Raw genomic sequence first — 14032 nt, 5'->3', positions numbered from 1 at the left:
GTAAATGGGGGAGGGAGGTTTTTTTGGGTTGGTGCACTAATTGTAAGTGTATCTTGTGTTTTTTATGTTGATTTAATAAACATTTTTAAAAAACCGATACCGATAATTTCCGATATTACATTTTAAAGCATTTATCGGCCGATATTATCGGACATCTCTAGAAATGTTTTAACTTGTTGAAAACAATTATCAGCCACATGTTTGGTAAGCCAACTAATTGCCACACCTGTGTAGCCTGAGGAAAGGTGCGCCTGTTTTGTCGGCCGTTGCGTGCATATTTGGAGAAAAGGTGGGCGGTGCTGTCTTCCCGCCCACCCCAAAGCGAGTCAATCATGTCAGTTTCCTCAATTAGAGATGGAGGCGGAAGACACGAAACGGTTACGGTGCATATTGACGTTAAAAAGTCTTGTGTTGACAAGTAATGTACCGTGTGCTGACTCACCGGTGCCCGCTTCACGATGAACCGCTACCGGGGTGGACATGGCGGGAAGCCCTCCTGGATCCTGCTGGCTGCGACCTGCCTGATAAGCGCCAACACTGCCCGGGGAGCTCCTCTGCTGCTGGCCCCTCAGGTACTTCATTACTTTACTCTCACAAACATTCTTAAAGGGACTCACCTGGACGGTAAACCTTTAATATTTAACATTCGCTATACTTTTTGGGTGGAAAATGTGCATTGTTAACTCAACGCTGTTTGTATTTAGTGTGAGTTAATGGCGTTTTATCGGTACTTACAATTTTGGTAATTTATCTTCTAGCAGAGGCGACCAAAACTTTTCTTAATTTATATAACATTTCTGAACAAAATACAACCAAACCCACGACCAAATAATACGAACATTGAAGCATTTCTCCCGTCAGAAATGAGGCAAAACAAATGAATCTGTTCCAGACATCCAAAAAATATGAACACGAAACACATTTTATTGAGAATAATACCGTATTTTTCATACAGAAAATGTGAAATACATGTAGATATGACAAATATTGGCTAATTTACCATTTAATGTGGCTGTGTGCAACTTGCTTAACGACCACCAGTGGGAATCATCTATCCATCTTATTCCACTTATCTGATGTTGGGTCGCGGGGGCAGCAGCCTAAGCAGGGAAGCCCAGCCTTGGTCCAGCTCTTCCCGGGGGATCCTGAGGCGTTCCCAGGTCAGCCAGGAGACATAGTCTTCCCAATGTGTCCTGGGTCTTCCCCGTGGCCTCCTACCGGTCGGACGTGCCCTAAACACCTCCCTAAACACATTTTATAGAGAATGATACGGTATTTTTCATAAAGAAAATGTGAAATACATGTAGATATGACACATATTGGCTAATTTACCCTTTAATGTGGTTGTGTGCAACTTGCTTAACGACCACCAGTGGGAATCTTTGGGCACCTAATGATTCCATTCGATCCGAATCCTCCATGGTAACTCGGTGGTTCTCGAACTTTTTTCAATAAATATCCCATCAGAAAACACTCTGCTGTCCAACATTAAAATACATTTGCACAGTAGGCATAAGTATTCATTTAAAAACGAGGCAGAGGTTTAAATTAACAATAATTAATATATTTAATTTATCTTCTAGCAGAGGCGACCAAACCTTTTCTTAATTTACAGGTAAAAGCCAGTAAATTAGAATATTTTGAAAAACTTGATTTATTTCAGTAATTGCATTCAAAAGGTGTAACTTGTACATTATATTTATTCATTGCACACAGACTGATGCATTCAAATGTTTATTTCATTTAATTTTGATGATTTGAAGTGGCAACAAATGAAAATCCAAAATTCCGTGTGTCACAAAATTAGAATATTACTTAAGGCTAATACAAAAAAGGGATTTTTAGAAATGTTGGCCAACTGAAAAGTATGAAAATGAAAAATATGAGCATGTACAATACTCAATACTTGGTTGGAGCTCCTTTTGCCTCAATTACTGCGTTAATGCGGCGTGGCATGGAGTCGATGCGTTTCTGGCACTGCTCAGGTGTTATGAGAGCCCAGGTTGCTCTGATAGTGGCCTTCAACTCTTCTGCGTTTTTGGGTCTGGCATTCTGCATCTTCCTTTTCACAATACCCCACAGATTTTCTATGGGGCTAAGGTCAGGGGAGTTGGCGGGCCAATTTAGAACACCCAACCATGCAAATTTTGCATTTCCTTTGGAAATCGAGGTCCCAGAGTCTGGAGGAAGACAGGAGAGGCACAGGATCCACGTTGCCTGAAGTCTAGTGTAAAGTTTCCACCATCAGTGATGGTTTGGGGTGCCATGTCATCTGCTGGTGTCGGTCCACTCTGTTTCCTGAGATCCAGGGTCAATGCAGCCGTCTACCAGCAAGTTTTAGAGCACTTCATGCTTCCTGCTGCTGACCTGCTCTATGGAGATGGAGATTTCAAGTTCCAACAGGACTTGGCGCCTGCACACAGCGCAAAATCTACCCGTGCCTGGTTTACGGACCATGGTATTTCTGTTCTAAATTGGCCCGCCAACTCCCCTGACCTTAGCCCCATAGAAAATCTGTGGGGTATTGTGAAAAGGAAGATGCAGAATGCCAGACCCAAAAACGCAGAAGAGTTGAAGGCCACTATCAGAGCAACCTGGGCTCTCATAACACCTGAGCAGTGCCAGAAACTCATCGACTCCATGCCACGCCGCATTAACGCAGTAATTGAGGCAAAAGGAGCTCCAACCAAGTATTGAGTATTGTACATGCTCATATTTTTCATTTTCATACTTTTCAGTTGGCCAACATTTCTAAAAATCCCTTTTTTGTATTAGCCTTAAGTAATATTCTAATTTTGTGACACACGGAATTTTGGATTTTCATTTGTTGCCACTTCAAATCATCAAAATTAAATGAAATAAACATTTGAATGCATCAGTCTGTGTGCAATGAATAAATATAATGTACAAGTTACACCTTTTGAATGCAATTACTGAAATAAATCAAGTTTTTCAAAATATTCTAATTTACTGGCTTTTACCTGTATATAAAATTGTTTAACAAAATACAACCAAACCAGCGACCAGATAATATGAACATTGAAGCATTTCTCTCATCAAAAATGATGCAAAACAAATGAATCTGTTCCAGACATCCAAAAAATATGAACACGAACACATTTTATTGAGAATAATACCGTATTTTTCATACATCCATCCATCCATTTTCTACCGCTTATTCCCTTTGGGTTCGCGGGGGGCGCTGGAGCCTATCTCAGCTACAATCGGGCGGAAGGCGGTGTACACCCTGGACAAGTCGCCACCTCATCGCAGGCAGAAAATGTGAAATACATGTAGATATGACAAATATTGGCTAATTTACCATTTAATGTGGCTGTGTGCAACTTGCTTAACGACCACCAGTGGGAATCATCTATCCATCTTGTTCCGCTTATCCAAGGTCGGGTCGCGGGGGCAGCAGCCTAAGCAGGGAAGCCCAGACTTCGTCCAGCTCTTCCCGGGGGATCCCGAGGCGTTCCCAGGCCAGCCGGGAGACATAGTCTTCTAAATGTGTCCTGGGTCTTCCCCGTGGCCTCCTACCGGTCGGACGTGCCCTAAACACCTCCCTAAACACATTTTATAGAGAATGATATGGTATTTTTCATACAAAAATGTGAAATACATGTAGATATGACACATATTGGCTAATTTACCATTTAATGTGGCTGTGTGCAACTTGCTTAACGACCACCAGTGGGAATCTTTGGGCACCTAATGATTCGATCTGATTTGGAATCAACACAATCCTCCATGGTAACTCGGTGGTTCTCGAACTTTTTTCAATAAATATCCCATCAGAAAACAATTTACTGTCCAACATTAAAATACATTTGCACAGTAGGCATAAGTACTCATTAAAAACGAGGCAGAGGTTTTAATTAACGAGAATATTTAATTTATCTTCTTGCAGAGGCGACCAAACCTTTTCTTAATTTATATACATTTTTTTTTAACAAAATACAACCAAACCAGAGACCAGATAATATGAACATTGAAGCATTTCTCTCATCACAAATGATGCAAAACAAATGAATCTGTTCCAGACATCCAAAAAATATGAACACGAACACATTTTATTGAGAATAATACCGTATTTTTCATACAGAAAATGTGAAATACAAATATTGGCTAATTAACCATTTAATGTGGCTGTGTAACTTACTTAATGACCACCAGTGGGAATCTTCCATCCATCTATCCATCTTCTTCCGCTTATCCGAGGGTCGGGTCGCGGGGGCAGAAGCCTAAGCTGGGAAGCCCAGACTTCCCTCTCCCCAGCCACTTGGTCCAGCTCTTTCCAGGGGATCCCGAGGCGTTCCCAGGCCAGCCGGGAGACATAGTCTTCCAAACGTGTCCTGGGTCTTCCCCGTGGCCTCCTACCGGTCGGACGTGCCCTAAACACCTCCCTAAACACATTTTATAGCGAATGATACGGTATTTTTCATAAAGAAAATGTGAAATACATGTAGATATGACACATATTGGCTAATTTACCATTTTATGTGGCTGTGTGCAACTTGCTTAACGACCACCAGTGGGAATCTTTGGGCACCTAATGATTCGATTCGATCCGATTTGGAATCAACACAATCCTCCATGGTAACTCGGTGGTTCTCGAACTTTTTTCAATAAATATCCCATCAGAAAACACTCTGCTGTCCAACTTTAAAATACATTTGCACAGTAGGCATAAGTACTCATTAAAACTTTGCTGTCCAGCAATTAAATGCATAAGTATTCATTAAAAACAAGGCAGAGGTTTTCATTAACAAGAATATTTAATTAATCTTATAGCAGAGGCGACCAAACCTTTTCTTAATTTTATATAACGTTTTTGAACAAAATACAACCAAACCCGCGACCAGATTATACGAACATTGATGGGGAGTTAAAGGTTGCAAACAGCACTTTACTTGTACTTTTTATTGAAGACTTGCTGGTGACTTCTTTCGAGAATTCTGTAGTTTCTCACCTTCTTTATCGTAGTGCTGACACTTGCAACTTTCTTTGACCCCTTGGGGGGCTTAGTTAGCAGTCGTCCTCAATAAAAACAGTCATCTTCCCTTTTTCAGCGCTCAATTTCGCGGGCAAACTTACTTGTTTGTTACATATATAGGCCTATATAAAAAAATATGTTGTAGCCATTTAAAGTGTGTTATTAGTCTTTTAACACTTTTTCTCCTTGCATTTTTACAATGTGAGGTGGACACTAATGTCAAAAAAACGATGTTAATACTTCACATGACAGGTCCAGTATTTCCTTATACTGTAAAAGTATGTGTAACAACAAAACCCTCCTACGTTAAACAATACCCTCTGGCACCATTGCGTGCGTGTAAAGAGACAAAGGTACATTTATGTGGTACATTCCTGCTCTTTTAATTTCCCTCCCATTCTTAGCCGCATCTGTAATCACTGAGCCTGTGCTGGGTGTCCCGACATGAAGCAGTGTGATTGACAGGTCATAATGTCCAACCATCGTCCTTGTGCTTCACAAGCTCATTGCATCCCCATCTGTCACTACAGTATGTACTGTATGTTTACACACTTCCATTCTTTCTTCTTCCTTGTGAGGACTAAGGATGGACCCCAGTGGGTTCTCTTGGGTGGTCTGCCTCTGAGTATGCACCTTTGTGTGTGTATGTATATATATGTATATATATGTATATATATATATATATATATATATATATATATATATATATACAGTATGTATGTATATATATATATATACAGTATGTGTGTTTATATAAATATGTGTGTGTGTATATATATGTGTGTGCGTGTGTGTGTGTATGTGTGTGTGTGTGTGTATATATATATATATATATATATATATATAATACAGTATGTGTGTTTATATATATATATGTTTGTGTGTGTGTGTGTATATGTATGTATGTATGTATACATGTATGAATATATATTTATATATATGTATGTGTATATATATATATATATATATATATATATATATATATATATATATATATATATATATATATATACATACATGTATGTATATTTATATATGTATATATATATATGTGTGTGTGTGTATATATATATATATATATATATATATATATATACACACGTGTGTGTGTGTGTGTGTGTGTGTGTGTGTGTGTGTGTGTGTGTGTGTGTGTATATATATGTATATATACATGCTCAAAAAGGTTCATTATGTCTTCTTATTCATATACTCTTTCAAATTTTCTTCTCAGGTAAAGATTCCATCTAAATATACTGAAAATATTATCTGATTACAAGAAAATTTGAAAGTGTATATATACCTGTAAGTATATATACATGTGTATATACATGTGTATATATTTATGTATATATATATACACATGTGTGTATATATGTGTGTGTGTGTGTGTGTGTGTATATATATATATATATATACACACACACACGTCCCATGTGTGATGTCTGTGTGTGTGTGTGTGTGTGTGTGTGTGTGTGTATATATATATATATATACACACACACGTGTATATATATACATGTGTGTATATATATATATATATATATATATATATATATATATATATATATATATATATATATATATATATATATATATATATATATATATATATATATATATATATATATATATACCGGTGTGTGTGTGTGTGTATATATATATACCGGTATATATATATATACACACACACTAAATTGCCAAGATACCTGTGGCGGCGGGTGTGGTTATGGGCGTGGTCACCATGACGTCATCAAGTAATTTGCATAATTTGCTATGATATGATTTTGGTAAAAAAGACAAAAAAATGTACACATACATTTAAAACAATTGAATTAGTATTAACATATATATATATATATATATATATATATATATATAATGTCTTAATAAGGTTATCCAAAAAATAGTGCTCGATACCGTAGTAGAGCGCAATATATGTATGTGTGGGAAAAAAATCACAAGACTACTTCATCTCTACAGGCCTGTTTCATGAGGGGTTCCCTCAATCATCAGGAGATTTCTCCTGATGATTGAGGGAACCCCTCATGAAACAGGCCTGTAGAGATGAAGTAGTCTTGTGATTTTTTCCCACACATACATATATATATATATATATATATATATATATATATATATATATATATACAAAAAAATTTACACATACATTTAAAACAATTGAATTAGTATTAACATATATATATATATATATATATGTATGTTAATACTAATTCAATTGTTTTAAATGTATGTGTAATTTTTTTTGTCTTTTTTACCAAAATCATATAGCAAATTATGCAAATTACTTGATGACGTCATGGTGACCACGCCCGCCGCCACAGGTATCTTGGCAATTTAGTGTGTGTGTGTGTATATATATATATATATATATATATATATATATATATATATATATATATATATATATATATATATATATATATATATATATACACACACACACACACATATATATATGTATATATATATATGATCATTTTGCCATATTTTCAATTGTTGCTGCTTTTTGTAAAAGGTAATTTGTTACAGACTTTCGATGCCTTTTTAAAATAAAATTAAAAGAACTAGCAACAAATTTAGCATCTTCTTCTGGTGTTATTATAAAATGTAGTCGTGTTTAGAGACTCTACCTATGTCCCTAACGGCAGAGGAGAGCTGCAGCGAGCATGACGTCACACCTGCTTGGCGCTGTTGCTCGAATTGGACTTTCTCTTCTTAAAAGTCGCCAATGTCCTCTTAATATTTGCACATTTTGTAGATGGCTGTCTGCGGGTATACTTGCAATATATATAACAATTACGTCCACATCACAGACATGCTGACAACGCTCCAGACAATGACGTGCAATTTTTTTACCTTCGGTTTTGGGTACCGCGGTTTTCGGTAATCAAAGTATTTTTCCGTTGGTCAAGTTTTTGGTACATCACTTGTCGATAAAGCACAAATAATAGGCTATATTGATGAATTCATAGTGTAACGACCAGCTAATGTGAATACCGGTAAGGTTTTATGTTTGTGTGGTTTGGATTTGATGTCAGTTTTTCCCATGTTTACAAACACACCGTCCGTGCATGAAAGGTGATTGGCGAAGAATGAGGAAGTGTTGTTGTGTGGTCATAATGACTGACAACTGTGATGTTTCAGGTGTTTCTGGAAAAATATGGCTACCTTCATGACAACAACCACATCCACAATGCAGCTGAGATGCATTCAGCCATCCGGTAAGCAAGTCATCTAAGTGCTAATCATGGAAGTCTTTTGATGCTACCTTAAATTAGAGATCAGAGTTGATACCAGTTATTAGTACTGTATTTTACATGAACCCATAGAAGAAGTAAATATTTTTACAAAAATTAGCCATACTGGACTGATATATATAGGTACGAAAGGGTTTGTAAATGTTTATTTACATACGTTTATTGCTTCCAAATGTCTTCTGTAAAACAGTAATAAAACGGGTAATCAAACAAAATCGAAGTCATCGTCATGGACCCACTAGCTGCGGAAGCTAGCTCTCCAATCAGCTTAACAGACTCAATATCTCCACGGTGACGTTTTGGTGAATTTACAAAACTACGCTTTGAATCCTGCAGCTTATAAAACGGTGCTGCTAATTTATGGATTTTTCTTCACTATAATGTCTTGTGTTCTGAAGTTTTCATTAAACCCAAGCAGACACTAAACTGGTGTGTTATTGTTTGTGCTAAGGCGCCATCTTGTGAACGAGTTCGCTCACTGCAGGTGTTGCAGGTTGAAAACGTACTTCAATCAATCAATCAATCAATGTTTATTTATATAGCCCTGAATCACAAGTGTCTCAAAGGGCTGCACAAGCCACAACGACATCCGCGATACAGAGCCCACATAAGGGCAAGGAAAAACTCACAACCCCAATGGGACGTCGATGTGAATGACTATGAGAAACCTTGGAGAGGACCGCATATGTCCTCAGGGGGAGACCGGATGCAATGGACGTCGAGTGGGTCTGACATAAATACTTCCAGTTTTAATTCCTTAAACCGGAAGTAAAACCGTCTGTAGCATTTCTGTTCGAAAAGATTATTCGTTCATCACTCCGACGACTGTTTGTAAGTTTTACAATATAACTAAAACAATTCATACTTACTAAATCGTCCCATGTGTGATGTCTGTAGGAGTGTTTTCATGCATATTTGTATGTGCTGTCGTGATGTAATCCATACTTGCCAACCTTGAGACCTCCGATTTCGGGAGGTGGGGTGTGGGGGGCGTGGTTAAGAGGGAAGGAGTATATTTACAGCTAGAATTCACCAAGTCAAGTATTTCATATACGGTACTCTCTTGTCTGTAGCTTGCGCCCCTCCCCCAACGGTGTATTGTTTAATTTATAGTTCTTCTGTGGGGGTGGTGCCAGACTTGTAATTATTTTACAAAACCCTGGATCTCAGGAAACAGAGTGGACCGACACCAGCAGATGACATGGCACCCCAAACCATCACCCAACCATGCAAATTTTGCATTTCCTTTGGAAATCGAGGTCCCAGAGTCTGGAGGAAGACAGGAGAGGCACAGGATCCATGTTGCCTGAAGTCTAGTGTAAAGTTTCCACCATCAGTGATGGTTTGGGGTGCCATGTCATCTGCTGGTGTCGGTCCACTCTGTTTCCTGAGATCCAGGGTCAACGCAGCCGTCTACCAGCAAGTTTTAGAGCACTTCATGCTTCCTGCTGCTGACCTGCTCTATGGAGATGGAGATTTCAAGTTCCAACAGGACTTGGCGCCTGCACACAGCGCAAAATCTACCCGTGCCTGGTTTACGGACCATGGTATTTCTGTTCTAAATTGGCCCGCCAACTCCCCTGACCTTAGCCCCATAGAAAATCTGTGGGGTATTGTGAAAAGGAAGATGCAGAATGCCAGACCCAAAAACGCAGAAGAGTTGAAGGCCACTATCAGAGCAACCTGGGCTCTCATAACACCTGAGCAGTGCCAGAAACTCATCGACTCCATGCCACGCCGCATTAACGCAGTAATTGAGGCAAAAGGAGCTCCAACCAAGTATTGAGTATTGTACATGCTCATATTTTTCATTTTCATACTTTTCAGTTGGCCAACATTTCTAAAAATCCCTTTTTTGTATTAGCCTTAAGTAATATTCTAATTTTGTGACACACGGAATTTTGGATTTTCATTTGTTGCCACTTCAAATCATCAAAATTAAATGAAATAAACATTTGAATGCATCAGTCTGTGTGCAATGAATAAATATAATGTACAAGTTACACCTTTTGAATGCAATTACTGAAATAAATCAAGTTTTTCAAAATATTCTAATTTACTGGCTTTTACCTGTATATTGTATCTGCTGATGTATTTCTGTTGTAGTAAAACATCGGCCAATGCCTAAAAAAGGCATTGGCCGATGATACACATCAAAATGCCTAATAACGCCGCCGATAATTGGAGATGTCCGATAATGGCTTTTTTGCCGATATCCGATATTCCAATATTGTCCAACTCTTAATTACCGATTCCGATATCAACCGATACCGATATATAAAGTCGTGGAATTAACACGTTATTATACCTAATTTTGTTGTGATGCCTTAAACAATGTAACAAGGTTTTCCAAAATAAATCAACTCAAGTTATGGAAAAAAAATGCCAACATGGCACTGCCATATTTATTATTGAAGTCATAAAGTGCATTATTTTTTTTAACATGCCTCAAAACAGTGGCTTGGAATTTGGGACATGCTTTCCCTGAGATAATCCTGATACCCACTACAACTATGGGAAATACTATACTTTGACTTTCACAAAGTGCATTATTTAAAAAAATTTTTTAAACATGCCTCAAAACAACAGCTACAAAAACAATGAAGGCACACAGCTTCAGTCCAGGGTATACTAGAGTAATAAAGTAAACAATAACATAGTCCTCATTTAGTGCAAGACTGCCTGGTATACTGTATACCAGGAAATTATAAACTGGGCTCAATCTGCTTTTCATCCATCTTCCGCTTGTATTCATCGTGTATCTCCTTATGATTCTTGAAGAGGTGGGAGATCAAATTGCTCGTATTAAAGGAAGACGTCTTGGTTCCTCCTCGCATAACCAACTTTTTGCAGTCATTGCAAATTGCCTGTTTTTTATCCGTCAGAGACACTTTAAAATAATCCCAAACCATAGACATGGTGTCGTTAGTCAGTCACAGAGCGAGCTGGCTTGTTAGCCACGGCTACAGCACTGGCAACAACACACTCTTGTTGTTGTTATGCTGCGCTCGCGGCCGTTTGATGAGGTCATCAAGCATCGCCAGTAAACCTCTCGTGCAGCTACTCCTGTGTTGTGTGTGGGAGAGGGGAGGGGCTCCTGACTGGGAGACGTAACTGCTCTGTACTTGTCCCTACGTCTGTGTACTGCTCCGTACAGCGGCGTTTTAAAAAGTCATTAATTTTACTTTTTGAAACCGATACCGATAATTTCCGATGTTACATTTTAAAACATTTATCGGCCGATAATATCGGTAGGCTGATATTATCGGACATCTCTACCGATAATCGGACTGGCCGATAATTGGTCGATCCTTAACCTTGAGTGAGTGAAAAGGTGAGGTGTGGGATGAGCCCTCAAGAGGGTGGCGTGTAGACCACACCCTCACCTCCACACAACAAACGTCTCCTGAACCCTCCCTGAACCACTGAGGAATTCCAGAAAGCTTGCCCTCTGGCCTGCACACTGACAGAACTGTCATGGAAACATATTGAAAATGCCCTCAACAGACTTAGACCGAGTGTTGGGTATGGAAACTATGCAGTTGACACTTGACTGAAGGGTACGTTCAGGTGCGCAACGCCATTTCAGCATGGACAAGCAGTCGCAGGAGCTAGTTTAAGTTGCAATTTTTTAAGTAGAATTTTCAGATATTCTGATTAGATGCAGGGGATAAAGCTGAGATGAGGTATTGAGGGCAGCACGGTGATAGAGGGGTTAGTACGTCTGCCTCACAATACGAAGGTCCTGGGTTCGATCCTGCGCTCGGGATCTTTCTGTGTGGAGTTTGCATGTCCTTCCCGTGACTGCGTGGGTTCCCTCCGGGTACTCCGGCTTCCTCCCACCTCCAAAAAACATGCACCTGGGGATAGGTTGATTGGCAACACTAAATTGGCCCTAGTGTGTGAATGTGACTGTGATGAGGTGGCGACTTGTCCAGGGTGTACCCCGCCTTCCGCCCGATTGTAGCTGAGATAGGCTCCAGCTCCCCCCGCGACTCTGAAGGGGATAAGCCAGGGGTGTCAAACTCGTTTTCATTGAGGGCCACATCGCAGTTATGGTTGCCCTCAGAGGGCCGTTTTTAACGAGTACCGGTAATATATGAATATATATGTATATATTTATAATACATTAACAATATATTTTTTTACATAAGCTGCAAAAAAAAAATATTTACATTTCAGTCACCAGAATTTTACAGTAAAAGCATTTTTTTTTTTTTTTTTTTTACAGCATATAAAACAATTGAATAAATGGATTGGGATGGAGAAACAACACTACTGTTTTTAGCGGTAAAATTTCAGCAACAGAGATGCCAGTTGGTTTTTTTTTACCGTAAAGTCTTTTTTTTATTTTTATGTTTTAGCGTCTTACTGTATATGGAAATAAACAGTACCAAAGTTGATTTTACGGTAAAAAAACGTATTTAACCGTAACGTCTATCTTCAAATTTACAGTCTACAATTTGATTGATCATTTGTTTTGAAATCATAAGTCAAAGCAGATATTCAAGTAGAACATTTGTCTTTATTTTAACAAAAAATATTTTTGGAATACATAATTTAATATTTTGAGTTTTGCTAATATTGAATTTTAAAAGATATGCAATTGCCTGCAGTACATGATTTTTAATGTCAAAAAGGGAAAGAACAAATATCTTTACTAAGAAAAGATTAAGCATTATATTAACGCATATTATTTCCAGGCTTTTGCGGGCCACATAGAATAAACCGGGCCTTGAGTTTTACACCTGTGGGATAAGCGGTTGAAAATGGATGGAGTTATTGATTGCACAAGGTAGCTTTCTCTCTTAGTGCACTGCGCTTAGCACGGAGTGCACTTTGTCGTATTCAACGTAAAAACCCATAATCGGGCTCAAAGGGCCATTTGATTTCGCAATGCATTGTGTTGCCGCGGTAGGCATTTTTGTTGGACTAAGCTTTTGTTTACATGACTGTACTGTACCCGCGGGAATGGGAGAGTGAGCCACAAACTGGATTAAATTGGACCGTACAAAAAAAAAAAACAGGGGGCACTATTCCAAAGGCTCGTGCCTCGAAAAAATAAGTACAATTGGTGTAATTGATCCATATGAGCACGTGCTATGGAAAAGAGATTTAAGAAACTTCCACAATAAGTCAGTTCTTATACCAGTGAAGGATTTTAGAATGCAAAGTCTATTAAGGCTCATTGTGCTCTGTTCAAATTGCGCGTAATCTACGGCTTTCATCTCTTGTGTGTTTCGAGATGGAGTGAGGTTGCTCATTATTTCTTTTATATACTTGGAAATGTTTGTGCTTACCCATGATAAAAGTAAACAGACATAATAATTTTTTTCCAAAATACTGTACGCAGCCTAATAAATGCAATGTGTGAAACAGAATAAAACCTGTTTTGATTCAAACTTACCAGTCTAAAAAAAAGTCGTGACCACGGCAACATGTACCAGGTGATGGCGTTAAAAGTCATGTTTGATTGTCTCTCGGCTGCTATCCAGGCTATTTGCCAGTTCCTTGGCTTTGCTTTCATGCTGGAAAATCATGAAAATCTCACCAAATCTTGTTTTCCCTGAAGCGACCGTGACGATTGTGGCAGTTAATGATGCCGCACGTTCGCGCCATGTTTTGAACTTAAACTAAACACTCAACTTTAGCACAGAGTCTTGCATTCAGCTGCGTAAATAAGCTGTTCAGAGGTCAGTAAGACCCACAATGCATTGCGTCACACTTTCAAGCCCTATAAGGCCTTTGTCTCTTCTTTCCA

At 38.5% G+C, this 14032-nt stretch overlaps 1 protein-coding gene across 1 annotated transcript in view; it reads left to right on the top strand.

Annotated features, from left to right (window-relative positions):
* The first annotated feature begins 87 nt into the window (after positions 1-87).
* mmp28 (matrix metallopeptidase 28) overlaps positions 88-14032 on the top strand; it is a 40138-nt gene continuing 26193 nt past the window's right edge. Inside the window, exons 1-2 of the mRNA XM_061925771.1 lie at positions 88-572; positions 8159-8235. Of these exons, the coding sequence (XP_061781755.1) occupies positions 459-572; positions 8159-8235 (191 nt within the window). The 5' untranslated portion in view covers positions 88-458. The remainder of the gene's footprint in view (positions 573-8158; positions 8236-14032) is intronic.

This window comes from Nerophis lumbriciformis, linkage group LG30 (assembly GCF_033978685.3).
Source record: "Nerophis lumbriciformis linkage group LG30, RoL_Nlum_v2.1, whole genome shotgun sequence".
NCBI classification, from domain to species: domain Eukaryota; kingdom Metazoa; phylum Chordata; class Actinopteri; order Syngnathiformes; family Syngnathidae; genus Nerophis; species Nerophis lumbriciformis.
This window is presented reverse-complemented; position numbering and strand designations above follow the sequence as displayed.